A 27,250-nucleotide genomic window follows, 5' to 3' on the forward strand; every position below is an offset into this window, starting at 1 on the left:
AAGAAAGAAACACGGCATTTGCCCAAATAAGCACCCTAGCGCTTATCAAATATCTTCAGGCTCAGACGGGATGTTGATAGGGTTAAAATATGTTTTTTTTTTTTCAATATGAGTTTTGTTTCTCACTACTGCCTAGCCTGCGTTTTTCTTTTTCTCTTCTGTTTCTTCTCTCGTCTCCTCCCCCCCGTCCCTCTCCCTTGAGCCGCTACGCAAGCTAACTACTGCCACAATTTTTGTATTGAAAAATGAAATGCCCTCGTAATATTTCAGCCGCGTTCCTAGGGGTATGTGCACTCCCTTGGCCGCTAAAAAACGGGTCATTTCTTATTGAAGGATCGTCAAAATACTATACTTTTTCCATATAATAGTGCACCCCGTGCCTCCTTTCTTGTTTAAAATCTATTCTGCAAGGGAATGCGATTAGCATATATGACATGAATGGGGGCGCTTACTTGGGAGGCGCGTTTAATAGCTTTGTCTAAAAGGGGTGCTCATTCGGGGGAGACTGGTTTTGCATAATGTATGCAAATGGTTGTTCGTTGTTAGTAATATAATCCTCAAGGGGAGTATTTTTTGTTGTGAGATCTTTCTTTCTTATTGTTTACATGTCCATGTCTACTGGAAGCTGCACCATCTTATTGTTTACATTTCAATATCTACTCGAAGCTGCACCAATATCAAGCAACCCTGGTCACTAAAAACGGGTCCGAGAAAAACAAATGGTTGCCATCTTGTCAAAATCATCAAATGACCGATCGCTAAAACATCTTGTGAAAAGTGACGTGATGTTCCAACACAAAGCCCCCCCTCCTAAATGAATCCAACCGAAACCAACTAATGTAAATCAAAACACACTAACTACTCAAGGCCCAATAAGTGGAGTGAAACACATCAATAATGTGGTAAAGTGATCTTACGGAACTCTCCTCAAGAAAACTTTTAATATTCCGAGAGGAGACTATATTACTGATAGCATGGCCTGCACTGCATGGTATCATAGATTGATATAATACTGTAGATGGTATATAAGGTACGTAATTCTTACCGAGGAAAAGCCACTGCCTTGCTTCCCGAGTCAGGCGGAACGAGAGGTGGTTTGTCAAAATATCGAAAACTTTCATCAAGAAACAACCCCATAGCCCAATTGATTAGCTCCGGAAAGTAAAACTTTGATACAACAGCTCAATAGAAAATTACCCGAATTTTGAGGTCCATCAGCTTTGTGTCCATTGAACCCAAAACTGTTCTCCCTAGCTTTCTATTGTTACGCTAACACAGGTAAGCTAAAGGCTCCGCTTTGTGTAGAATTCAAATTTGAATTCAAGTTAGAGCTCAAATACTGGGCTTACAAATAAGAGTGGATTTATATCAACCACCCGAGGAAAGCTGTTGTAAACAGCAGCTGATCTAAACAAGTATTTTGTCTTGTAATTAGTCACCATAGATATGATATAGACAGGGCGCAGTTTATGTTGAGCACTCAGCGAGGAGAGAATGACCCAAAGAACGCAAATCTTGATGACTCTTCAGTGCTCAAACAGAAAGAGTTTACAAATTAATCTTCTTCTATTCCCCTTGGGGTTTTTTCTAGGGCAAGCAAGGCAGCGGTAAACGTGTTTAGAAAAAAAAAAAGAAAATAAAGAAGAGGAACTCGAAGAAAAGAGTATGAATAACCTAATAACAAAAGGCAGCGACAGCCAACTGACCCAAAAGAACGCGAACCTTGATGATTCTTTAGCATACATAAAATATGACAATCTAGGGCTAATTTTATCAGTAACTGGTCTGTTGGCTACTATATTGCTACTGATAGTTGTCGTGCGATGTTGCTATTTCAACTATCGCTATCAGAAAGACGTGAAAAACCGCATGGAGTTGGAAGACAAGATGATTTCAAAGTTTGGAATGAGGGATTTTTATTAAAGAAGGTTGATGTAGCACGACACAAACACTGCAACAAGGACAACAAAACAGCTTGGTGTGGCTGATGCTTGCACTTAGGTCATAGCTGAAATCGAAAGGAGTGGAGCGGAACGGTAAATTGCTCAATTGTCTCCCCTGACGATTCGGACGTGGTTCAAGCGTTATGTCAAGTTTAGAAGAGAGATGCACAATAAAGAGGACAAACGATTTGATATTTGACACGGGGAGTAGCTGATTTAAAAAAAATCGAGCTACACGCAGGCCCTTAAAAAATCGAGGAAGCAAAGGCTGGCAGAAAAATCACCACATCCTTCGGGAAAAAATCTCAAATGGTCTGTCTCTTACCACTATGAACAATTAATGATGTCGTAGCAATAACATTTATTAGAGGTTTGGTGATTACGCCCAAAACAATGGTACGCACTAGACAGACATATTCTATTGTCATAATTTATTGGCAGTGAATTGGTAAAGTAATTAAAAAAAATAAACAGGGGCGGATCCAGGATCTCCAAAATGGACAGATTTATTGTTCTACCGCCGATCACCCTTTTTTTTTATCTTGTTATGAAAATAGTGGTGCCGGGACCCGGTCCCACCCCTAGATCCGCCCATGGTATGTCATGGTATGTCAAGGGCGGATCTACGGGTGGGACGACCTACCCTATTTTCAGATATTTAGATTATGATAAGCAGTAGGAGAGTCGGGCAGCTACAAGAACACATGTAATACTAAAGAATCTTATTTGAAAAATAGTAAATATATAACAAAATTAAATATTTGAAATCATAAATAATAGTAAAGAACCTGGTTTGAAAAGTGATTTTGGCGTTTCAAAGCTTACAAAATTTCATATTTTCCCGGACGTCGGAGAACATGCGATTTCACACGCACACCAGTGCCGCAGTAGGCTTCGAAATATATTGGGGCGGGGGGGGGAGGGAGAGGGGGCATAATACAGAAACATTAAGAAAATATTTGGAGGGCAGCCCCTCCCAACTGGTCATTTCCTTATATTTTTTTTAAATATTTTGGAGAGTCAGGTGCTTCTAGTGCCCAATTCCTTTACGGCCCTGCGTTCATGATTTTTTTTTTTTTTTTTGCACTTCTGGACGAGGTTTACACACACTCGTGAATTCAAATGCACATGATATGTATGTAATTTACGTCAAATAAAAATATCCCTTCGTTACTTGTTGTGGTTGTTGTTTCTTATTTCTTTGAATTTCGGGAGAACTCTCGTCACGAGCGGAACATCGGGTAGCCCAACCAATCAGGAAGCAGGGTTGAGCACGCGCGTTGTGACGCACCCTCCCCTCTCTGGTTTCTGTGGCAACTTCATAAATATTTATGCGAAGATTTCTCAGTCACAAAAAAGTCAAACTTTTTACGAAAAGTCCATCAAAGTTGTTCTTAGAGAAAATTTATTTAAATAGTTCCCAACTATTAAAGATGTCTGCGTTTGCGAGGAGCGCCCGATTTGGTTGCCCTTCAAGGTCAAATATGTTGACGCTGAAATTTGACAAGTCATCGCTTTGCCCTCGAAAGGTGGTTATCCCACCTTCCTCTTGCAAGCGGCCGAGCTCGACACTGAGCAAGAAAGGGAGCGATTGGAAGCCACCGGTGATCAGAGGGAACGAAGCAGTCTCAACACAGCTTAGTGCAGTCCCTGATAATACGGCAGCACCTGCTTGCCGACAAGAAAGTCGCGAATTTGCAAAGAAGGTAAATTCATTAGTATCAGCGATCCCAAATCTCTATTGAAGTCTATTAACTTACGTTTAGCCAGATACTTTTTAGGTTTCTTTAGAAGCTTATGATATTGCTCATGAACTTATTTCTAGGCTTTCCTGGTCGCCTCTTTTACAGTCCACAAAGAGATGAGATCGTTGCAAAATGCAGACAGTAACACGAGTTTAACTTATCTGTTTATGTTTTCTTTTCCAGACCAAGCACTCTACTAGGGTGGGGGTGGTCCCAGTTATCTCGGGAGCTAGGATTCAAGAAGATTTAAAACACTACCAACAACAAACTGAAACCTTGGAAAGTCTTCTTGCCACAGAAAATCATAACAATGAAAACCTGATGAACAAAAACCTCCTCCTTAAAGCCGAATTAAATAAGCTAAAATATGAGCTTAAAGTCAAAGACAACAAAATTGAATCCCTTCAAGATGAGCTTGAACGTATGGAAAATGAGAAAACAGAGCTAAGGGTGGAGCTGAGGGGAGCAGAGAAGTCTACAGAGGCCACCAAGGGTGTGATGGCGACGATGAAAGAAATGCTCACGAAGACTGATGAGCAGAAATTAGCTCTGCAGAAGTACATTGATGATCTTGAGCTGGAGAACAGTGAACTCACGTCACAGCTCGGTAGATCATTAGATAATCTGAAACAACTCGACCAGATCCATGAGAACACAGCAGTCTCCAGTGAGAATGCCCTTGAGAGAATGTCAGGACAGGTTGATGTGCTGAATACAGCGCTCGAAAAGCTAAGAGAAGAGAATTCAAGACTAAAGAGTAAGCTAGGTGCTATAAAGGATCATGCTTGGGAATATGTACCCAAAGAGACTCCCAAAACATCCAGTGCCTCACAGAAAGTCATCAAGCTATCAAGTCCATCTACAGACCTGACACCAGACCAGGTGCACAACCATGTCTTCCTGGCACAAACAACTCTCAGTCAATCAGAGAGGGAGCTAATTAGCCAGCGCAACTTGAGCCGTTTAAGGATGGTCCGTGTTAACCTGATAGACGCTCTGAATAATGGGAGTGGTCATGTGACAGGCAAGCCCCTAGGAGCACCTCTGATAGGTGAGTTTGGCCAAGAGCATGGGAACTGATGTCCAAGGGGTGTATCAAGGCAGCCATGAACTGTTTTCATTGAATAATGTTTAGGTACCACCAAAAATAGTAGCTATCTTTTTTGATACGAGGAAAAGAATACATAGATTAGAGGGGTAGACTTCCATCATGAGTATTTTAATAATAAATAATTTGAAAACAATGGATAATCTACACCATACTCTAACTGAATATAGTAACACAAGGGCTATCTGCTTAAGCCTTGTCTTGTTTCATTTCTTTACAGCTGGACAAGTGCACCATTGTTAGTGGTCTAGCCTCTGCAATAGACTGGCTGTGCTTTGCCCTGAGGGAGCTGAATATGTACCCCACTTGGGAAAACAATGAAAACAAGTGTATCAAACTGTAATTAATAATAGAAATATTATATAATTGGGCTGATTTCAGTATGATGTGAATATCTTAATAAACTGACAGCCATACATTACCTAGAGAGTAATAATTGTTATCATTTGATATTTATTTTGTTCAAATGTAGTGTAATTTATAACTCTCAGGCAGGTGGGGGCAATTGCAGAATAGTCAAACAAGACAGACCATACGACAGTACTTTAGCAAGGGGTAGGCACTGGGGTATGTGCATCCCCCTGATATGTACTAGGAGAATGTATATTAGTGGGCTTGTATTCTTAAGTTTAGTGCCTCACACAGCCAGCAGGTCCACTTTTGCAAGGTTATGCCAGAGCAATGGTACAAACTACATACTTAATGAAGCAGAAACTTTATTCGGATCGTGCCATGTTATGTTTGCACTTGGTATAGCCAGGAAAGAAAGAGGATTATGGTAAAGGGTCATAAGAATCATTAAGTAAAAGTGTTGTTTATCATTATTAATACAATGCTAAAATGCTTCATCTCATGATTGTTTTCATCCTGTTCTCCATCATCCAGCCCGCAACATCACCAGACAAACTCGCCCAAACCCCCACGTAGCATAGCATTGATGAGAATAGCAGCATGTAGAGTTTCACCCAAAAGGTTAGTACTTTATGTAACCCTACATAAAGTAGTGACCCTGCCTTTATACATAGCAGACTAGTATGGCATGCATAATGTAAAATTTATTTTCAGAATTAATGCTTCTTTTTTGATCGCCTAACAACCTCCCAGCCATCTTCCTCTTGTTGTTCATCAGTCTTTGTAGAGCTTGAGGCCATCTCACTATCTGCAAAAATATAATATACAAAGTACAGACACAAACTACTGCATGGACTAAAAAAGAAAATAAGGAAATATTGATTGTATAAGAATATAATTCACTGTGTAATAACACATAACTATAGTCTGGGTGTACACAGCATCAAGGTTAACAGGAGGTGATGATGGCATGGTCATGTTCTTCATATAAAAAAGTGACATGAGTGACTGCACAAGGGGGTCAGGCAAGGCAGACAAGTAGAAGAACAGTCATGCGGGAGGGAGGAGAGGCAGGCTGGAGAGTGCAGGTCAAAGATAAGAGACTGTGCTAGAGTAGTAAGCGTGTGGAGACGTAATGTGAAACTTAGTGTGAACAGACGAGAAGTCTAACCGCAAACAGATAATGGCAAATAGAAGAGTATCTATTACTTAGGGGATAAGCAATAGTTGCTATATTTAAATAAATTCTTTGAAATAATGGAATCCTGGGTGGGCATTGTATGGGACCTTTAACCCCTGCTGCAACAGTTTTGATACGCAGTTGACATGGAAAGTACTGTATCTTGTTGTTTCTCAGCCCACAAAAAGCCCCTAGATGTTCCTTAGTTCCAACATGGATATTCTTAATTAATATAAGGATTTTAAATGCAAAGCGCTTAGAACATACTGTCTGCATAAAGCCTTTTATCAATCGTAAAGACCATCTTTCATCTTTACGTATTACCCTTTTCGCATGTACAGTAAATTAGAGCAATGGAGGAAATGATTTCTGACTGTATTTAGCATCCTTAACCACATACATTACAACACCCTTTTTACCTTTCAACACTGCATTACTTACCAGATCTAGTTGATGGTTCTCTCTCATCTATCTGTTGATTTGATTGACAGTTACTGCAGGCTGATGAAGGAGCTATCTGTAGTTCCACCATCTGTTCACTAACTGCAGTAGTTTGTGAATCCTGTAACTTATCAGAAAAAATATTAGTTACACGTTCTTACTTTTACAATACACTTATAAAGTACAATATCAAGTTCATTCATTCAGTGTTCATTCAAACAAGGTTTCTTTAAGAGAAAGCTGTATTAAATAATCCAAGTTTGGACGCAACATCACCTTTCTAGCCTTTTTGCATACTTTTATTTTAGTGCATTTGAAAATTTAATTCAAAAGGTGTTCTTATTTTTGTGCTATTTTTATTGTTTGTGCAATGCAAATTTTGTACAAGAAGAAATGTGCAAAATATAATGATTATCTGTTGAATATGTACATCTTTGAGATTCAGGGTCAAAAGGGTGAACACATCAAAGAAATGATGCACAAAAACTAAAGATGAAGGGACAGGCAAGGATTTAAAGAAACATAAACAGCCACTTTTCTGTTGGTTTTCACGTCTACTGTAACTTACTATCTAAATGTAAGAAAAAAATTCATTTTTTTTAATTTATGGGTAGTCTAAAGTCTGATACAGTATTTGATTTGTCCTCAGAAACCCAGGGGTATTTTCTAATAATTAACTTGCGAGAAAAATAACCCCTGGGGAACGATAAGGAACAAACTTGGCAAAAAAAGCTGATCAATCTTTTTAGGAGGCAAATCCTTGTGGGAAATTTTATGCGTTTAGATATATTTTGCCGTTTCGCCGGCTCGGTCTTTTGAAAGTTACGAAAGAGAAAAGGGTTAGCCTTCTCTACACGAAAATTTAAGGCAATCTGGAATTATTGCCGCGTTAACGAGGAAACAGTCTCAGATAATAAAAAAAGCACAAGCTATTCAGATCGCATACTGGATATTGGAAGGAATGTATCACAAAAGATGGTTTTACGGATTTTATTTGCACATTTTGCAAACCATACTATACATACTATCCATACTACACATGAAAACGAGACAGAAATTAATCTTTGGCTAATATTAGATCTGGAGCGGAAACATTTTATTGACACACCGCACACTCGAGTATAGAGCTCAAGGCACAACTCGTGGAGAAAGAAACACGGCATTTGCCCAAATAAGCACCCTAGCGCTTATCAAATATCTTCAGGCTCAGACGGGATGTTGATAGGGTTAAAATATGTTTTTCTTTCAATATGAGTTTTGTTTCTCACTACTGCCTAGCCTGCGTTTTTCTTTTTCTTTTCTTTTTCTTCTCTCGTCTAGTCTCCCCCCGTCCCTCTCCCTTGAGCCGCTACGCTAGCTAACTACTGCCACAATTTTTTTATTGAAAAATGAAATGCCCTCGTAATATTTCAGTCGCGTTCCTAGGGTTATGTGCACTCCCTTGGCCGCTAAAAAACGGGTCATTTCTTATTGAAGGATCGTCAAAATACTATACTTTTTCCATATAATAGTGCACCCCCGTGCCTCCTTTCTTGTTTAAAATCTATTCTGCAAGGGAATGCGATTAGCATATATGACATGAATGGGGGCGCTTACTTGGGAGGAGCGTTTAATAGCTTTGTCTAAAAGGGGTGATCATTCGGGGGAGACTGGTTTTGCATAATGTATGCAAATGGTTGTTCGTTGTTAGTAATATAATCCTCAAGGGGAGTATTTTTTGTTGTGAGATCTTTCTTTCTTATTGTTTACATTTCAATATCTACTCGAAGCTGCACCAATATCAAGCAACCCTGGTCACTAAAAACGGGTCCGAGAAAAACAAATGGTTACCATCTTGTCAAAATCATCAAATGACCGATCGCTGAAACATCTTGTGAAAAGTGACGTGATGTTCCAACACAAAGCCCCTCTCCTAAATGAATCCAACCGAAACCAACTAATGTAAATCAAAACACACTAACTACTTAAGGCCCAATAAGTGGAGTGAAACACATCAATAATGTGGTAAAGTGATCTTACGGAACTCTCCTCAAGAAAACTTTTAATATTCCGAGAGAAGACTATATTACTGATAGCATGGCCTGCAATGCATGGTATCATAGATTGATATAATACTGTAGATGGTATATAAGGTACGTAATTCTTACCGAGGAAAAGCCACTGCCTTGCTTCCCGAGTCAGGCGGAACGAGAGGTGGTTTGTCAAAATATCGAAAACTTTCATCAAGAAACAACCCCATAGCCCAATTGATTAGCTCCGGAAAGTAAAACTTTGATACAACAGCTCAATAGAAAATTACCCGAATTTTGAGGTCCATCAGCTTTGTGTCCATTGAACCCAAAACTGTTCTCCCTAGCTTTCTATTGTTACGCTAACACAGGTAAGCTAAAGGCTCCGCTTTGTGTAGAATTCAAATTTGAATTCAAGTTAGAGCTCAAATACTGGGCTTACAAATAAGAGTGGATTTATATCAACCACCCGAGGAAAGCTGTTGTAAACAGCAGCTGATCTAAACAAGGTATTTTGTCTTGTAATTAGTCACCATAGATATGATATAGACAGGGCGCAGTTTATGTTGAGCACTCAGCGAGGAGAGAATGACCCAAAGAACGCAAATCTCGATGACTCTTCAGTGCTCAAACAGAAAGAGTTTACAAATTAATCTTCTTCTATTCCCCTTGGGGTTTTTTTCTAGGGCAAGCAAGGCAGCGGTAAACGTGTTTAGAAAAAAAAAAGAAAATAAAGAAGAGGAACACGAAGAAAAGAGTATGAATAACCTAATAACAAAAGGCAGCGACAGCCAACTGACCCAAAAGTACGCGAACCTTGATGATTCTTTAGCATACATAAAATATGACAATCTAGGGCTAATTTTATCAGTAACTGGTCTGTTGGCTACTATATTGCTACTGATAGTTGTCGTGCGATGTTGCTATTTCAACTATCGCTATCAGAAAGACGTGAAAAACCGCATGGAGTTGGAAGACAAGATGATTTCAAAGTTTGGAATGAGGGATTTTTATTAAAGAAGGTTGATGTAGCACGACACAAACACTGCAACAAGGACAACAAAACAGCTTGAAGTGGCTGATGCTTGCACTTAGGTCAAAGCTGAAATCGAAAGGAGTGGAGCGGAACGGTAAATTGCTCAATTGTCTCCCCTGACGATTCGGACGTGGTTCAAGCGTTATGTCAAGTTTAGAAGAGAGATGCACAATAAAGAGGACAAACGATTTGATATTTGACACGGGGAGTAGCTGATTTAAAAAAAATCGAGCTACACGCAGGCCCTTAAAAATCGAGGAAGCAAAGGCTGGCAGAAAAATCACCACATCCTTCGGGAAAAAATCTCAAATGGTCTGTCTCTTACCACTATGAACAATTAATGATGTCGTAGCAATAACATTTATTAGAGGTTTGGTGATTACGCCCAAAGCAATGGTACGCACTAGACAGACATATTCTATTGTCATAATTTATTGGCAGTGAATTGGTAAAGTAATTAAAAAAAATAAACAGGGGCGGATCCAGGATCTCCAAAATGGACAGATTTATTGTTCTACCGCCGATCCCCCTTTTTTTTTATCTTGTTATGAAAATAGTGGTGCCGTGACCCGGTCCCACCCCTAGATCCGCCCATGGTATGTCATGGTATGTCAAGGGCGGATCTACGGGTGGGATGACCTACCCTATTTTCAGATATTTAGATTATGATAAGCAGTAGGAGAGTCGGGCAGCTACAAGAACACATGTAATACTAAAGAATCTTATTTGAAAAATAGTAAATATATAACAAAATTAAATATTTGAAATCATAAATAATAGTAAAGAACCTGGTTTGAAAAGTGATTTTGGCGTTTCAAAGCTTACAAAATTTCATATTTTCCCGGACATCGGAGAACATGCGATTTCACACGCACACCAGTGCCGCAGCAGGCTTCGAAATATATTGGGGCGGGGAGGGGGGGGGGAGGGGGGCAGAATACAGAAACATTAAGAGAATATTTGGGGGCAGCCCCTCCCAACTGGTCATTTCCTTATAATTTAAATATTTGGGAGAGTCAGGTGCTTCTAGTGCCCAATTCCCTTACGGCCCTGCGTTCATGATTTTTTTTTTTTTTTGCACTTCTGGACGAGGTTTACACACACTCGTGAATTCAAATGCACATGATATGTATGTAATTTACGTCAAATAAAAATATCCCTTCGTTACTTGTTATGGTTGTTGTTTCTTATTTCTTTGGATTTCGGGAGAACTCTCGTCACGAGCGGAACATCGGGTAGCCCAACCAATCAGAAAGCAGGGTTGAGCACGCGCGTTGTGACGCACCCTCCCCTCTCTGGTTTCTGTGGCAACTTCATAAATATTTATGCGAAGATTTCTCAGTCACAAAAAAGTCAAACTTTTTACGAAAAGTCCATCAAAGTTGTTCTTAGAGAAAATTTATTTAAATAGTTCCCAACTATTAAAGATGTCTGCGTTTGCGAGGAGCGCCCGATTTGGTTGCCCTTCAAGGTCAAATATGTTGACGCTGAAATTTGACAAGTCGTCGCTTTGCCCTCGAAAGGTGTTTATCCCACCTTCCTCTTGCAAGCGGCCGAGCTCGACACTGAGCAAGAAAGGGAGCGATTGGAAGCCACCGGTGATCAGAGATAATACGGATAATACGGCAGCACCTGCTTGTCGACAAGAAAGTCGCGAATTTGCAAATAAGGGATCTCCTGATAAGGTAAATTCATTAGTATCAGCGATCCCAAATCTCTATTGAAGTCTATTAACTTACGTTTAGCCAGATACTTTTTAGGTTTCTTTAGAAGCTTATGATATTGCTCATGAACTTATTTCTAGGCTTTCCTGGTCGCCTCTTTTACAGTCCACAAAGAGATGAGATCGTTGCAAAATGCAGACAGTAACACGAGTTTAACTTATCTGTTTATGTTTTCTTTTCCAGACCAAGCACTCTACTAGGGTGGGGGTGGTCCCAGTTATCTCGGGAGCTAGGATTCAAGAAGATCTAAAACACTACAAACAACAAACTGAAACCTTGGAAAGTCTTCTTGCCACAGTAAATCATAACAATGAAAACCTGATGAACGAAAACCTCCTCCTTAAAGCCGAATTAAACAAGCTAAAATATGAGCTTAAAGTCAAAGACAACAAAATTGAATCCCTTCAAGATGAGCTTGAACGTATGGAAAATGAGAAAACAGAGCTAAGGGTGGAGCTGAGGGGAGCAGAGAGGTCTACAGAGGCCACCAATGGTATGATGGCGACGATGAAAGAAATGCTCACGAAGACTGATGATCAGAAATTAGCTCTGCAGAAGTACATTGATGATCTTGAGCTGGAGAACAGTGAACTCACGTCACAGCTCGGTAGATCATTAGAAAATCTGAAACAACTCGACCAGATCCATGAGAACACAGCAGTCTCCAGTGAGAATGCCCTTGAGAGAATGTCAGGACAGGTTGATGTGCTGAATACAGCGCTCGAAAAGCTAAGAGAAGAGAATTCAAGACTAAAGAGTAAGCTAGGTGCTATAAAGGATCATGCTTGGGAATCTGTACCCAAAGAGACTCCCAAAACATCCAGTGCTTCACAGAAAGTCATCAAGCTATCAAGTCCATCCACAGACTTGACACCAGACCAGGTGCACAACCATGTCTTCCTGGCACAAACAACTCTCAGCCAATCAGAGAGGGAGCTAATTAGCCAGCGCAACTTGAGCCGTTTAAGGATGGTCCGTGTTAACCTGATAGACGCTCTGAATTATGGGAGTGGTCATGTGACAGGCAAGCCCCTAGGAGCACCTCTGATAGGTGAGTTTGGCCAAGAGCGTGGGAACTGATGTTCAAGGGGTGTATCAAGGCAGCCATGAAGTGTTTTCATTGAATAATGTTTAGGTACCACCAAAAATAGTAGCTATCTTTTTTGATACGAGGAAAAGAATACATAGATTAGAGGGGTTGACTTCCATCATGAGTATTTTAAATTTGAAAACAATGGATAATCTACACCATACTCTAACCGAATATAGTAACACAAGGGCTATCTGCTTAAGCCTTGTCTTGTTTCATTTCTTTACAGCTGGACAAGTGCACCATTGTTAGTGGTCTAGCCTCTGCAATAGACTGGCTGTGCTTTGCCCTGAGGGAGCTGAATATGTACCCCACTTGGGAAAACAATGAAAACAAGTGTATCAAATTTATTGACATATACCCCAATATCTGTAATTAATAATAGAAATATTATATAATTGGGCTGATTTCAGTATGATGTGAATATCTTAATAAACTGACAGCCATACAGTACCTAGAGAGTAATAATTGTTATCATTTGATATTTATTTTGTTCAAATGTAGTGTAATTTATAACTCTCAGGCAGGTGGGGGCAATTGCAGAATAGTCAAACAAGACAGACCATACGACAGGGCTTTAGCAAGGGGTAGGCACTGGGGTACGTGCATCCCCCTGATATGTACTAGGAGAATGTATATTAGTGGGCTTGTATTCTTAAGTTTAGTGCCTCACAATGCCAGCAGGTCCACTTTTGCAAGGTTATGCCAGAGCAATGGTACAAACTACATACTTAATGAAGCAGAAACTTTATTCGGATTGTGCCATGTTATGTTGGCACTTGGTATAGCCAGGAAAGAAAGAGGATTGTGGAAAAGGGTCATAAGAATCATTAAGTAAAAGTGTTGTTTATCATTATTAATACAATGCTAAAATGCTTCATCTCATGATTGTTTTCATCCTGTTCTCCATCATCCAACCTGCAACATCACCAGACAAACTCGCCCAAACCCCCACGTAGCATAGCATTGATGAGAATAGCAGCATGTAGAGTTTCACCCAAAAGGTTAGTACTTTATGTAACCCTACATAAAGTACTGACCCTGCCTTTATACATAGCAGACTAGTATGGCATGCATAATGTAAAATTTATTTTCAGAATTAATGCTTCTTTTTTGATCGCCTAACAACCTCCCAGCCATCTTCCTCTTGTTGGTCATCAGTCTTTGTAGAGCTTGAGGCCATCTCACTATCTGCAAAAATATAATATACAAAGTACAGACACAAACTACTGCATGGACTAAAAAAGAAAATAAGGAAATATTGATTGTATAAGAATATAATTTACTGTGTAATAACACATAACTATAGTCTGGGTGTACACAGCATCAAGGTTAACAGGAGGTGATGATGGCATGGTCATGTTCTTCATATAAAAAAGTGACATGAGTGACTGCACAAGGGGGTCAGGCAAGGCAGACAAGTAGAAGAACAGTCATGCGGGAGGGAGGAGAGGCAGGCTGGAGAGTGCAGGTCAAAGATAAGAGACTGTGTTAGAGTAGTAAGCGTGTGGAGACATGTGAAACTTAGTGTGAACAGACAAGAAGTCTAACTGCAAACAGATAATGTCAAATAGAAGAGTATCTATTACTTAGGGGATAAGCAATAGTTGCTATATTTAAACAAATTCTTTGAAATAATGGAATCCTGGGTGGGCCATTGTATGGGACCTTTAACCCCTGCTGCAACAGTTTTGATACGCAGTTGACATGGAAAGTACTGTATCTTGTTGTTTCTCAGCCCACAAAAAGCCCCTAGATGTTCCTTAGTTCCAACATGGATATTCTTAATTAATATAAGGATTTTAAATGCAAAGCGCTTAGAACATACTGTCTGCATAAAGCCTTTTATCAATCGTAAAGATCACCTTTCATCTTTACGTATTACCCTTTTCGCATGTACAGTAAATGAGAGCAATGAAGGAAATAATTTCTGACTGTATTTAGCATCCTTAACCACATACATTACAACACCCTTTTAACCTTTCAACACTGCATTACTTACCAGAACTAGTTGATGGTTCTCTCTCATCTATCTGTTGATTTGATTGACAGTTACTGCAGGCTGATGAAGGAGCTATCTGTAGTCCCTCCATCTGTTCACTAACTGCAGTAGTTTGTGAATCCTGTATTTTATCAGAAAAAATATTAGTAACACGTTCTTACTTTTACAATACACTTATAAAGTACAATATAAAAAGTTCATTCATTCAGTGTTCATTCAAACAAGGTTACTTTAAGAGAAAACTGTATTTAAATAATCCAAGTTTGGACGCAACATCACCTTTCTAGCCTTTTTGCATACTTTTATTTTAGTGCATTTGAAAATTTTATTCAAAAGGTTTCTTATTTTTGTGCTATTTTTATTGTTTGTGCAATGCAAATTTTGTACAAGAAGAAATGTGCAAAATATAATGATTATCTGTTGAATATGTACATCTTTGAGATTCAGGGTCAAAAGGGTGAACACATCAAAGAAATGAGGCACAAAAACTAAAGATGAAGGGACAGGCAAGGATTTAAAGAAACATAAACAGCCACTTTTCTGTTGGTTTTCACGTCTACTGTAACTTACTATCTAAATGTAAGAAAAAAAATCATTTTTTTTAATTTATGGGTAGTCTAAAGTCTGATACAGTATTTGATTTGTCCTCAGAAACCCAGGGGTATTTTCTAATAATTAACTTGCGAGAAAAATAACCCCTGGGGAACGATAAGGAACAAACTTGGCAAAAAAAGCTGATCAATCTTTTTAGGAGGCAAATCCTTGTGGGAAATTTTATGCGTTTAGATATATTTTGCCGTTTCGCCGGCTCGGTCTTTTGAAACTTACGAAAGAGAAAAGGGTTAGCCTTCTCTACACGAAAATTTAAGGCAATCTGGAATTATTGCCGCGTTAACGAGGAAACAGTCTCAGATAATAAAAAAAGCACAAGCTATTCAGATCGCATACTGGATATTGGAAGGAATGTATCACAAAAGATGGTTTTACGGATTTTATTTGCACATTTTGCAAACCATACTATACATACTATCCATACTACACATGAAAACGAGACAGAAATTAATCTTTGGCTAATATTAGATCTGGAGCGGAAACATTTTATTGACACACCGCACACTCGAGTATAGAGCTCAAGGCACAACTCGTGAAGAAAGAAACACGGCATTTGCCCAAATAAGCACCCTAGCGCTTATCAAATATCTTCAGGCTCAGACGGGATGTTAATAGGGTTAAAATATGTTTTTCTTTCAATATGAGTTTTGTTTCTCACTACTGCCTAGCCTGCGTTTTTCTTTTTCTTTCTTTTTCTTCTCTCGTCTCCTCTCCCCCCGTCCCTCTCCCTTGAACCGCTACGCAAGCTTACTACTGCCACAATTTTTTTATTGAAAAATGAAATGCCCTCGTAATATTTCAGTCGCGTTCCTAGGGTTATGTGCACTCCCTTGGCCGCTAAAAAACGGGTCATTTCTTATTGAAGGATCGTCAAAATACTATACTTTTTCCATATAATAGTGCACCCCCGTGCCTCCTTTCTTGTTTAAAATCTATTCTGCAAGGGAATGCGATTAGCATATATGACATGAATGGGGGCGCTTACTTGGGAGGAGCGTTTAATAGCTTTGTCTAAAAGGGGTGCTCATTCGGGGGAGACTGGTTTTGCATAATGTATGCAAATGGTTGTTCGTTGTTAGTAATATAATCCTCAAGGGGAGTATTTTTTGTTGTGAGATCTTTCTTTCTTATTGTTTACATGTCCATGTCTACTCGAAGCTGCACCATCTTATTGTTTACATTTCAATATCTACTCGAAGCTGCACCAATATCAAGCAACCCTGGTCACTAAAAACGGGTCCGAGAAAAACAAATGGTTACCATCTTGTCAAAATCATCAAATGACCGATCGCTAAAACATCTTGTGAAAAGTGACGTGATGTTCCAACACAAAGCCCCTCTCCTAAATGAATCCAACCGAAACCAACTAATGTAAATCAAAACACACTAACTACTTAAGGCCCAATAAGTGGAGTGAAACACATCAATAATGTGGTAAAGTGATCTTACGGAACTCTCCTCAAGAAAACTTTTAATATTCCGAGAGAAGCCTATATTACTGACAGCATGGCCTGCAATGCATGGTATCATAGATTGATATAATACTGTAGATGGTATATAAGGTACGTAATTCTTACCGAGGAAAAGCCACTGCCTTGCTTCCCGAGTCAGGCGGAACGAGAGGTGGTTTGTCAAAATATCGAAAACTTTCATCAAGAAACAACCCCATAGCCCAATTGATTAGCTCCGGAAAGTAAAACTTTGATACAACAGCTCAATAGAAAATTACCCGAATTTTGAGGTCCATCAGCTTTGTGTCCATTGACCCCAAAACTGTTCTCCCTAGCTTTCTATTGTTACGCTAACACAGGTAAGCTAAAGGCTCCGCTTTGTGTAGAATTCAAATTTGAATTCAAGTTAGAGCTCAAATACTGGGCTTACAAATAAGAGTGGATTTATATCAACCACCCGAGGAAAGCTGTTGTAAACAGCAGTTGATCTAAACAAGGTATTTTTTCTTGTAATTAGTCACCATAGATATGATATAGACAGGGCGCAGTTTATGTTGAGCACTCAGCGAGGAGAGAATGACCCAAAGAACGCAAATCTTGATGACTCTTCAGTGCTCAAACAGAAAGAGTTTACAAATTAATCTTCTTCTATTCCCCTTGGGTTTTTTTCTAGGGCAAGCAAGGCAGCGGTAAACGTGTTTAGAAAATATAAAGAAAATAAAGAAGAGGAACACGAAGAAAAGAGTATGAATAACCTAATAACAAAAGGCAGCGACAGCCAACTGACCCAAAAGAACGCGAACCTTGATGATTCTTTAGCATACATAAAATATGACAATCTAGGGCTAATTTTCTCCGTAACTGGTCTGTTGGCTACTATATTGCTACTGATAGTTGTCGTGCGATGTTGCTATTTCAACTATCGCTATCAGAAAGATGTGAAAAACCGCATGGAGCTGGAAGACAAGATGATTTCAAAGTTTGGAATGAGGGATTTTTATTAAAGAAGGTTGATGTAGCACGACACAAACACTGCAACAAGAACAACAAAACAGCTTGGTGTGGCTGATGCTTGCACTTAGGTCATAGCTGAAATCGAAAGAAGTGGAGCGGAACGGTAAATTGCTCAATTGTCTCCCCTGACGATTCGGACGTGGTTCAAGCGTTATGTCAAGTTTAGAAGAGAGATGCACAATAAAGAGGACAAACGATTTGATATTTGACACGGGGAGTAGCTGATTTAAAAAAAAAAAAATCGAGCTAGACGCAGGCCCTTAAAAAATCGAGGAAGCAAAGGCTGGCAGAAAAATCACCACATCCTTCGGGAAAAAATCTCAAATGGTCTGTCTCTTACCACTACCAACAATTAATGATGTCGTAGCAATAACATTTATTAGAGGTTTGGTGATTACGCCCAAAGCAATGGTACGCACTAGACAGATATATTCTATTGTCATAATTTATTGGCAGTGAATTGGTAAAGTAATTAAAAAAAATAAACAGGGGCGGATCCAGGATCTCCAAAATGGACAGATTTATTGTTCTACCGCCGATTTCCTTTTTTTTTTTTTCTTGTTCTGAAAATAGTGGTGCCGGGACCCGGTCCCACCCCTAGATCCGCCCATGGTATGTCATGGTATGTCAAGGGCGGATCTACGGGTGGGATGACCTACACTATTTTCAGATATTTAGATTATGATAAGCAGTAGGAGAATCGGGCAGCTACAAGAACACATGTAATACTAAAGAATCTTATTTGAAAAATAGTACATATATAATAAAATTAAATATTTGAAATCATAAATAATAGTAAAGAACCTGGTTTGAAAAGTGATTTTGGCGTTTCAAAGCTTACAAAATTTCATATTTTCCCGGACATCGGAGAACATGCGTTTTCACACGCGCACACCAGTGCCGCAGCAGGCTTCGAAATATATTGGGGCGGGGGGGAAGGGGGGGGGGAGGGGGCAGAATACAGAAACATTAAGAAAATATTTGGGGGCAGCCCCTCCCAACTGGTCATTTCCTTATAATTTAAATATTTGGGAGAGTCAGGTGCTTCTAGTGCCCAATTCCCTTACGGCCCTGCGTTCATGATTTTTTTTTTTTTTTTTTTTGCACTTCTGGATGAGGTTTACACACACTCGTGAATTCAAATGCACATGATATGTATGTCATTTACGTCAAATAAAAATACTTGTTATGGTTGTTGTTTCTTATTTCTTTGGATTTCGGGAGAACTCTCGTCACGAGCGGGACATCGGTTAGCCCAACCAATCAGGAAGCAGGGTTGAGCACGCGCGTTGTGACGCACCCTCCCCTCTCTGGTTTCTGTGGCAACTTCATAAATATTTATGCGAAGATTTCTCAGTCACAAAAAAGTCAAACTTTTTACGAAAAGTCCATCAAAGTTGTTCTTAGGGAAAATTTATTTAAATAGTTCCCAACTATTAAAGATGTCTGCGTTTGCGAGGAGCGCCCGATTTGGTTGCCCTTCAAGGTCAAATATGTTGACGCTGAAATTTGACAAGTCGTCGCTTTGCCCTCGAAAGGTGGTTATCCCACCTTCCTCTTGCAAGCGGCCGAGCTCGACACTGAGCAAGAAAGGGAGCTATTGGAAGCCACCGGTGATCAGAGGGGACGAAGCAGTCTCAACACAGCTTAGTGCAGTCCCTGATAATACGGCAGCACCCGCTTGCCGACAAGAAAGTCGCGAATTTGCAAATAAGGTAAATTCATTAGTATCAGCGATCCCAAATCTCTATTGAAGTCTATTAACTTACGTTTAGCCAGATAGTTTTTAGGTTTCTTTAGAAGCTTATGATATTGCTCATGAACTTATTTCTAGGCTTTCCTGGTCGCCTCTTTTACAGTCCACAAAGAGATGAGATCGTTGCAAAATGCAGACAGTAACACGAGTTTAACTTATCTGTTTGTGTTTTCTTTTCCAGACCAAGCACTCTACTAGGGTGGAGGTGGTCCCAGTTATCTCGGGAGCTAGAATTCAAGAAGATTTAAAACACTACCAACAACAAACTGAAACCTTGGAAAGTCTTCTTGCCGCAGTAAATCATAACAATGAAAACCTGATGAACGAAAACTTCCTCCTTAAAGCCGAATTAAATAAGCTAAAATATGAGCTTAAAGTCAAAGACAACAAAATTGAATCCCTTCAAGATGAGCTTGAACGTATGGAAAATGAGAAAACAGAGCTAAGGGTGGAGCTGAGGGGAGCAGAGAGGTCTACAGAGGCCACCAAGGGTATGATGGCGACGATGAAAGAAATGCTCAGGAAGACTGATGAACAGAAATTAGCTCTGCAGAAGTACATTGATGATCTTGAGCTGGAGAACAGTGAACTCACTTCACAGTTTGGTAGATCATTAGAAAATCTGAAACAACTCGACCAGATCCATGAGAACACAGCAGTCTCCAGTGAGAATGCCCTTGAGAGAATGTCAGGACAGGTTGATGTGCTGAATACAGCGCTCGAAAAGCTAAGAGAAGAGAATTCAAGACTAAAGAGTAAGCTAGGTGCTATAAAGGATCATGCTTGGGAATCTGTACCCAAAGAGACTCCCAAAACATCCAGTGATTCACAGAAAGTCATCAGGCTATCAAGTCCATCCACAGACCTGACACCAGACCAGGTGCACAACAATGTCTTCCTGGCACAAACAACTCTCAGCCAATCAGAGAGGGAGCTAATTAGCCAGCGCAACTTGAGCCGTTTAAGGATGGTCCGTGTTAACCTGATAGACGCTCTGAATTATGGGAGTGGTCATGTGACAGGCAAGCCCCTAGGAGCACCTCTGATAGGTGAGTTTGGCCAAGAGCATGGGAACTGATGTCCAAGGGGTGTATTAAGGCAGCCATGAACTGTTTTCATTGAATAATGTTTAGGTACCACCAAAAATAGTAGCTATCTTTTTTGATACGAGGAAAAGAATACATAGATTAGAGGGGTTGACTTCCATTATGAGTATTTTAATAATAAATAATTTGAAAACAATGGATAATCTACACCATACTCTAACTGAATATAGTAACACAAGGGCTATCTGCTTAAGCCTTGTCTTGTTTCATTTCTTTACAGCTGGACAAGTGCACCATTGTTAGTGGTCTAGCCTCTGCAATAGACTGGCTGTGCTTTGCCCTGAGGGAGCTGAATATGTACCCCACTTGGGAAAACAATAAAAACAAGTGTATCAAATTTATTGACATATACCCCAATATATGTAATTAATAATAGAAATATTATATAATTGGGCTGATTTCAGTATGATGTGAATATCTTAATAAACTGACAGCCATACAGTACCTAGAGAGTAATAATTGTTATCATTTGATATTTATTTTGTTCAAATGTAGTGTAATTTATAACTCTCAGGAAGGTGGGGGCAATTGCAGAATAGTCAAACAAGACAGACCATACAACAGGGCTTTAGCAAGGGGTAGGCACTGGGGTACGTGCATCCCCCTGATATGTACTAGGAGAATGTATATTAGTGGGCTTGTATTCTTAAGTTTAGTGCCTCACACGTCCAGCAGGTCCACTTTTGCAAGGTTATGCCAGAGCAATGGTACAAACTACATACTTAATGAAGCAGAAACTTTATTCGGATTGTGCCATGTTATGTTGGCACTTGGTATAGCCAGGAAAGAAAGAGGATTGTGGAAAAGGGTCATAAGAATCATTAAGTAAAAGTGTTGTTTGTCATTATTAATACAATGCTAAAATGCTTCATCTCATGATTGTTTTCATCCTGTTCTCCATCATCCAGCCTGCAACATCACTAGGCAAACTCCCCCAAACCCCCACGTAGCATAGCATTGATGAGAATAGCAGCATGTAGAGTTTCACCCAAAAGGTTAGTACTTTATGTAACCCTACATAAAGTAGTGACCCTGCCTTTATACATAGCAGACTAGTATGGCATGCATAATGTAAAATTTATTTTCAGAATTAATGCTTCTTTTTTGATCGCCTAACAACCTCCCAGCCATCTTCCTCTTGTTGTTTATCAGTCTTTGTAGAGCTTGAGGCCATCTCACTATCTGCAAAAATATAATATACAAAGTACAGACACAAACTACTGCATGGACTAAAAAAGAAAATAAGGAAATATTGATTGTATAAGAATATAATTCACTGTGTAATAACACATAACTATAGTCTGGGTGTACACAGCATTAAGGTTAACAGGAGGTGATGATGGCATGGTCATGTTCTTCATATGAAAAAGTGACATGAGTTAATGCACAAGGAGGTCAGGCAAGGCAGACAAGTAGGAGAACAGTCATGCGGGAGGGAGGAGAGGCAGGCTGGAGAGTGCAGGTCAAAGATAAGAGACTGTGTTAGAGTAGTAACTGTGTGGAGACGTAATGTGAAACTTAGTGTGAACAGACAAAAAGTCTAACTGCAAACAGATAATGGCAAATAGAAGAGTATCTATATCTATTACTTAGGGGATAAGCAATAGTTGCTATATTTAAACAAATTCTTTGAAATAATGGAATCCTGGGTGGGCCATTGTATGGGACCTTTGACCCCTGCTGCAACAGTTTTGATATGCAGTTGACATGGAAAGTACTGTATCTTGTCGTTTCTCAGCCCACAAAAAGCCCCTAGATGTTCCTTAGTTCCAGCATGGATATTCTTAATTAATATAAGGATTTTAAATGCAAAGCGCTTAGAACATACTGTCTGCATAAAGCCTTTTATCAATCGTAAAGACCATCTTTCATCTTTATGTATTACCCTTTTCGCATGTACAGTAAATGAGAGCAATGAAGGAAATGATTTCTGACTGTATTTAGCATCCTTAACCACATACATTACAACACCCTTTTTACCTTTCAACACTGCATTACTTACCAGATCTAGTTGATGGTTCTCTCTCATCTATCTGTTGATTTGATTGACAGTTACTGCAGGCTGATGAAGGAGCTATCTGTAGTCCCTCCATCTGTTCACTAACTGCAGTAGTTTGTGAATCCTGTAACTTATCAGAAAAAATATTAGTTACATGTTCTTACTTTTACAATACACTTATAAAGTACAATATAAAGTTCATTCATTCAGTGTTCATTCAAACAAGGTTACTTTAAGAGAAAAATGTATTAAATAATCCAAGTTTGGACGCAACATCACCTTTCTAGCCTTTTTGCATACTTTTATTTTAGTGCATTTGAAAATTTAATTCAAAAGGTGTTCTTATTTTTGTGCTATTTTTATTGTTTTTGCAATGCAAATTTTGTACAAGAAGAAATGTGCAAAATATAATGATTATCTGTTGAATATGTACATCTTTGGGATTCAGGGTCAAAAGGGTGAACACATCAAAGAAATGAGGCACAAAAACTAAAGATGAAGGGACAGGCAAGGATTTAAAGAAACATAAACAGCCACTTTTCTGTTGGTTTTCACGTCTACTGTAACTTACTATCTAAATGTAAGAAAAAAAATCATTTTTATAATTTATGGGTAGTCTAAAGTCTGATACAGTATTTGATTTGTCCTCAGAAACCCAGGGGTATTTTCTAATAATTAACTTGCGAGAAAAAAAACCCCTGGGGAACGATAAGGAACGAACTTGGCAAAAAAAGCCGATCAATCTTTTTAGGAGGCACATCCTTGTGGGAAATTTTATGCGTTTAGATATATTTTGCCGTTTCGCCGGCTCGGTCTTTTGAAACTTACGAAAGAGAAATGGGTTAGCCTTCTCTACACGGAAATTTAAGGCAATCTGGAATTATTGCCGCGTTAACGAGGAAACAGTCTCAGATAATAAAAAAAGCACAAGCTATTCATATCGCATACTGGATACTGGAAGGAATGTATCACAAAAGATGGTTTTTACAGACTTTATTTGCACATTTTGCAAGCCAAGGATCTACGACATCCTCTCTGTAAGCTTAAACTTCGGTGGCAAGTAATAGCTTCACGGCTTCACTGCCGATTGACTAGGAACCACCGAGCATGATCCTCGCTTTTCGCTTGACTAGAATATCAGGGCTTCTGGAATTACGCGCTTGTGCGGAAGCGTGTAATTTGGCTTTTTCCGCGTAATCCGCGTAATTCACAAATTTCCGCGTAATCCAGCGTAATTTGCCTTAATTTTGAAAGAAAAAACATTTAATTGCACAGCTGATGTGTTCTTTTAGGGTTCTTACCTCTATATCTCGTAAAAAAGAGAGATATTCTTCGTAAGAGTGCGATATTTTGAACTGAATTTCGAAAACAAATAAAATGACTAGGCGTTCTTTGCTAAACCGCGAAGGCCTAGGACTAATAATAAAATACCTTTTTAAATTGGCTGGTGGCTAGGAACCAATGAAAACTTGCCTAAGATATTTTCACGCAAAAAAATAACCTTTTCAAGTTATTTTGGGCTTTCCTTTGGTACAAAATGTAGTTTGGGTGTAACAGTTAATATTCCGTGTAATTTAGCGCGTAAGTCAGTAAAGAATCCCGCAAAATTTTGATTTTTAAAGAAAAATGTATTGCAAAATCCCGCGTAATTTAGCGTGTAATGATTGATTTTCCGCGTAATTTAGCGCGTAATTCCAAAAGCCTAGAAATATCAGTGTCCTTCAGGTTGGAAATATTGGCGGTACGTATCCCCATTGAGTTCAGATAGGCCAACTGGTCATGGATTATCTACTGGAGAAGACAAGTTACAAGAACTATCATTTCATAGCTGAACTTGTCCTTTTGCTTTCAAAATGTCGCACATTTTTTGGCATGGCTTGAAAAATCAAACTCTTTCCAATACCTGTAGTTAGTTGAGCAAAAACATCCTGTAAAACCCCTTTAGGACCAAAAGCTGTTTTGGCTTCAATAGACGCTCTAAACGTGTATTTTATCGCTGAAATGATGTCGGGCATTAGCCTAGAGACACCATATTTGATCTTTAGCCAACACAGAGCAATTATGTAAATTTTGGGTGCATTGTTGGGAAAGCGCACCTGAGATTGGTCGACCTCGGGAGGTCGACCAATCACAGCTCACAATAGGCCTAGATTTTTTTGCCAAGTTCGTTCCTTACTGTTCCCCAGGGGACATTTTTCCCGCGAGTGAGAGGAAAATACCCCTGGGTTTCAGAAGATGCACTTGATTGAAAATATCTCAGGTACTTTGCTTTTACTAGCTGAGAGAGCCTAAAACAGCAACACAAATATACTTTTAGCTAAGCATATATTTCAAAAGTTCACAAGCCCATAATAACAGTATCCAATGACAGCTTCAATCAAAAAGTGGAGCTCTGTTATAAGGAAACCTTCAGGGCTGTCTTCATTCATACAATGTGATATGTCATTAAAAGGATGTGATAAGGCCGTATAGCTGGGTTACACTGTACATTAAACAGTGAGAGTTTTACCTGGTCTTTGGTGCCATCAAAACTGTGGTCTGCCTTCTGCTTCACATAATTTGACAGTTTTGTTGGCTTGGTAGCACATATCTCTTTCTCCATAACCTCAATATTTCCCTCTTTCCAGAGTTTTTGAAACATAATTAACTTTTGGGATACCTGTAATAAAAAAAGACAATCACTAACTTACCCAGGGAAAAAGCTTCCTGAAGAAATTATATTTAATTTTGACAACTGATAGCCCAAGCTTAAGACCCCTTTATCTTTCCCTATGGATACCGTAAAATCTTCAGCTTTGGGGCCCAGATTTTGATTGGCTCCAATTGGCTAGAAAACAATGGTTTAAAGGTGGCACTCTGATTGTCCTGTATCAGCATGTTCAAATTTCTTGTCCAGGACTGTCATATTGTATGTTTGGTGGCTTTCCGATATACAAGATATACAAAAGGTGCTTTAAATGCAGATACCATAGAAGCTGCCTTGATACTAGGGACATCATTAGTCATACTCATCAAATTTATTGAATTCCTAGACAGACCAGATGCCAAATATTCAAGGATTTGTGTGTGGAGCAATCAGTGAAGATTTGACGTTTTTCATGCATTAGTGGGGGTGTTTATTTTACGTTCTTTTACATGCACCTTATGCTTATGCTTATTTGAGGGGAGGCACAAGCTTGGTGCATTTACTGTGTACGCTGGTACTGTGGGTAGGGAGATTAGTTTGTGTATACTGCACCTTAGTCAGGCTTCCATCTTCAGCAAGGGTGTGAAATTCATTGTAAAGTATATCTCCAATGTAATCTTCTAGTTCTGTATAATCAAGTACATCTGTTGAGAGGTAAATATGTATATAGTAAGCCATAATTCAAACAAACTCAAGATGTTTAATTAGGGAAATTTTAATATTTGAAATACCATTTGATTATTTACAGGGAAACTTCCATTCTTGAAATGTATTCAAATGACTGACTTCTCTCTCAGGTCATGACATGCTGTATGGAAACTCAACAAATAGGCCAAAATTAAAACCACTATTCCTTAGAAATGAAAAAAGGTTTGTGTTAACAGAGGTATAAATGCCTCTCAATTCAAATATAAAACAATGACATTACTGTATTCTTATCAAAGATTGTCAAGCTTTGCTTTGAAAATTCAAAAACATGTTTCAGGAATGGAAACTTCTTGACAAATGATTAAATCAAATTTAGAACAATGAACTCAATGATTGGCTCTAGGAGGCACACTGGTGACTGTATGTAGATGGTGCTATTTGTGGTGCTTTCCGGGTCTGTGCATCTTTTAATGTATCTAAATTGCATAAGCGCAATTTAGCATAAGTTAAAATCAAGGATGACCGCGCGCTCCTGGGTCCAGCCCCTGCTGCGGCCTGGGCGCCCCCGTTTTTCAGGCCTTGGCCTGTTTGCATCCTTTCTGAGAGGTTTGCAAATCTCGCTCAACTCAACACTGGATTAGGTTAGTATATTCCACCGGAAGGGGGTGACGGGTATCCCCCTGGGGGGGGGGAGGGGAGCTGTGGCCCGGAGGCCTGGCTCCTCGGGTGCACTTGGTTAGGCGGTTAACAAACTTTCAATACCCCAAACCTATCAGACGATGTACATATATGCAATTAGCTTAGGTATTGAGATAAACTAGACATGACGTCTGAAGCGATACAAATTACTAAAAGCGTGGGATTTGTTTCCCCACGAAGGAAGGCGGGAGAAGAGGTCCAAAATATTGAGGCTGACAGGTCTTGTTGACTTGTATGCTGACGGTATCCTTAAAACGTATCGCGGTAATTGAACAGAACTACGATCTAACATCCTTATCCAAGAAGACATGGAATTCAAGTTCCCCATGTAAAGAGTGAACACGCCACTTGCAGCACGTGCGAATACAACTGAAGAACAAAACAAAACGATACCATTCTCGTCGAGAACGTGTAATACAACATCCTCTAGCCATCTTGCTTTCTCCCTGCTGTCGATTCCCCCGAAGCCCTGCTCTACCGCTAATTGAAGAACCGTCCAATTATTCAACACAAGTCGAACGCTTCGATCCAACACATTCAAACAACCAGTCGCCATCTTGAATTGCGCAACTTTTGAAGTAGGACCGCTGAGATTTCGATTATTCACGAAACAGGTAGACCATCATTAACCTCAAACGTCAAAACCGCGA

General features: G+C 39.4%; 4 protein-coding genes and 5 long non-coding RNA genes across 9 annotated transcripts; 6 read left to right on the forward strand and 3 right to left on the reverse strand.

The window, feature by feature from the left end:
- Positions 1-574: 574 nt before the first annotated feature.
- On the forward strand, positions 575-2,717 carry LOC116616284. Its single transcript, XR_004295280.2, has 2 exons — positions 575-1,030; positions 1,592-2,717. It is a non-coding gene; the product is annotated as an uncharacterized LOC116616284 (long non-coding RNA).
- A 564-nt stretch (positions 2,718-3,281) lies between these two features.
- On the forward strand, positions 3,282-5,649 carry LOC5498278. The gene is made up of 3 exons (XM_001619969.3): positions 3,282-3,649; positions 3,872-4,739; positions 5,017-5,649. The coding sequence occupies exons 1-3, from the start codon at positions 3,377-3,379 to the stop codon at positions 5,037-5,039; spliced, it is 1,164 nt and encodes a 387-aa protein (XP_001620019.3). The 5' UTR covers positions 3,282-3,376; the 3' UTR covers positions 5,040-5,649.
- Positions 5,650-5,831: 182 nt separating this feature from the next.
- LOC116620046 lies at positions 5,832-6,937 on the reverse strand. Its single transcript, XR_004296994.2, has 2 exons — positions 6,769-6,937; positions 5,832-5,955 (listed from the first exon to the last, which is right to left on the reverse strand). It is a non-coding gene; the product is annotated as an uncharacterized LOC116620046 (long non-coding RNA).
- A 1,589-nt stretch (positions 6,938-8,526) lies between these two features.
- LOC125573240 lies at positions 8,527-10,980 on the forward strand. Its single transcript, XR_007314004.1, has 2 exons — positions 8,527-8,900; positions 9,464-10,980. It is a non-coding gene; the product is annotated as an uncharacterized LOC125573240 (long non-coding RNA).
- A 174-nt stretch (positions 10,981-11,154) lies between these two features.
- On the forward strand, positions 11,155-13,080 carry LOC5509399 (major antigen). Its single transcript, XM_048733656.1, has 3 exons — positions 11,155-11,498; positions 11,721-12,588; positions 12,857-13,080. Exons 1-3 carry the CDS (start codon positions 11,241-11,243, stop codon positions 12,877-12,879), a joined length of 1,149 nt encoding a protein of 382 aa, XP_048589613.1. The 5' UTR covers positions 11,155-11,240; the 3' UTR covers positions 12,880-13,080.
- Positions 13,081-13,694: 614 nt separating this feature from the next.
- On the reverse strand, positions 13,695-16,997 carry LOC125573242. The gene is made up of 3 exons (XR_007314006.1): positions 16,819-16,997; positions 14,630-14,750; positions 13,695-13,818 (listed from the first exon to the last, which is right to left on the reverse strand). It is a non-coding gene; the product is annotated as an uncharacterized LOC125573242 (long non-coding RNA).
- LOC125573241 lies at positions 16,439-18,496 on the forward strand. Its single transcript, XR_007314005.1, has 2 exons — positions 16,439-16,803; positions 17,366-18,496. It is a non-coding gene; the product is annotated as an uncharacterized LOC125573241 (long non-coding RNA).
- Positions 18,497-19,060: 564 nt separating this feature from the next.
- LOC125556815 (myosin heavy chain, muscle-like) lies at positions 19,061-21,012 on the forward strand. The gene is made up of 3 exons (XM_048733657.1): positions 19,061-19,421; positions 19,644-20,511; positions 20,789-21,012. Exons 1-3 carry the CDS (start codon positions 19,149-19,151, stop codon positions 20,809-20,811), a joined length of 1,164 nt encoding a protein of 387 aa, XP_048589614.1. The 5' UTR covers positions 19,061-19,148; the 3' UTR covers positions 20,812-21,012.
- A 614-nt stretch (positions 21,013-21,626) lies between these two features.
- LOC5509417 (pre-rRNA-processing protein TSR2 homolog) lies at positions 21,627-27,187 on the reverse strand. The gene is made up of 5 exons (XM_001629879.3): positions 26,994-27,187; positions 25,806-25,897; positions 25,077-25,226; positions 22,571-22,691; positions 21,627-21,750 (listed from the first exon to the last, which is right to left on the reverse strand). The coding sequence occupies exons 1-5, from the start codon at positions 27,154-27,156 to the stop codon at positions 21,659-21,661; spliced, it is 618 nt and encodes a 205-aa protein (XP_001629929.1). The 5' UTR covers positions 27,157-27,187; the 3' UTR covers positions 21,627-21,658.
- Between the last annotated feature and the right edge of the window lie 63 nt (positions 27,188-27,250).

Source organism: Nematostella vectensis, chromosome 10, assembly GCF_932526225.1.
Source record: "Nematostella vectensis chromosome 10, jaNemVect1.1, whole genome shotgun sequence".
In the NCBI taxonomy this organism is placed as follows: domain Eukaryota; kingdom Metazoa; phylum Cnidaria; class Anthozoa; order Actiniaria; family Edwardsiidae; genus Nematostella; species Nematostella vectensis.

What these genes read in the sequence shown, in the direction of transcription:
- LOC125556815 (XM_048733657.1), top strand. Translation starts at nt 19,149, where the DNA reads ATGTCTGCGTTTGCGAGGAGCGCCCGATTTGGTTGCCCTTCAAGGTCA. An exon ending in GTCGCGAATTTGCAAATAAG is followed by an intron (nt 19,422 to 19,643) that starts GTAAATTCATTA and finishes TTTCTTTTCCAG; the next exon opens with ACCAAGCACTCTACTAGGGT. An exon ending in CCTAGGAGCACCTCTGATAG is followed by an intron (nt 20,512 to 20,788) that starts GTGAGTTTGGCC and finishes ATTTCTTTACAG; the next exon opens with CTGGACAAGTGCACCATTGT.
- LOC5498278 (XM_001619969.3), top strand. Translation starts at nt 3,377, where the DNA reads ATGTCTGCGTTTGCGAGGAGCGCCCGATTTGGTTGCCCTTCAAGGTCA. An exon ending in GTCGCGAATTTGCAAAGAAG is followed by an intron (nt 3,650 to 3,871) that starts GTAAATTCATTA and finishes TTTCTTTTCCAG; the next exon opens with ACCAAGCACTCTACTAGGGT. An exon ending in CCTAGGAGCACCTCTGATAG is followed by an intron (nt 4,740 to 5,016) that starts GTGAGTTTGGCC and finishes ATTTCTTTACAG; the next exon opens with CTGGACAAGTGCACCATTGT.
- LOC5509417 (XM_001629879.3), bottom strand. Translation starts at nt 27,156, where the DNA reads ATGGCGACTGGTTGTTTGAATGTGTTGGATCGAAGCGTTCGACTTGTG. An exon ending in AAGATGGAAGCCTGACTAAG is followed by an intron (nt 25,227 to 25,805) that starts GTGCAGTATACA and finishes TTTTTATTACAG; the next exon opens with GTATCCCAAAAGTTAATTAT. An exon ending in AGAACCATCAACTAGATCTG is followed by an intron (nt 21,751 to 22,570) that starts GTAAGTAATGCA and finishes ATATTTTTGCAG; the next exon opens with ATAGTGAGATGGCCTCAAGC.
- LOC5509399 (XM_048733656.1), top strand. Translation starts at nt 11,241, where the DNA reads ATGTCTGCGTTTGCGAGGAGCGCCCGATTTGGTTGCCCTTCAAGGTCA. An exon ending in ATAAGGGATCTCCTGATAAG is followed by an intron (nt 11,499 to 11,720) that starts GTAAATTCATTA and finishes TTTCTTTTCCAG; the next exon opens with ACCAAGCACTCTACTAGGGT. An exon ending in CCTAGGAGCACCTCTGATAG is followed by an intron (nt 12,589 to 12,856) that starts GTGAGTTTGGCC and finishes ATTTCTTTACAG; the next exon opens with CTGGACAAGTGCACCATTGT.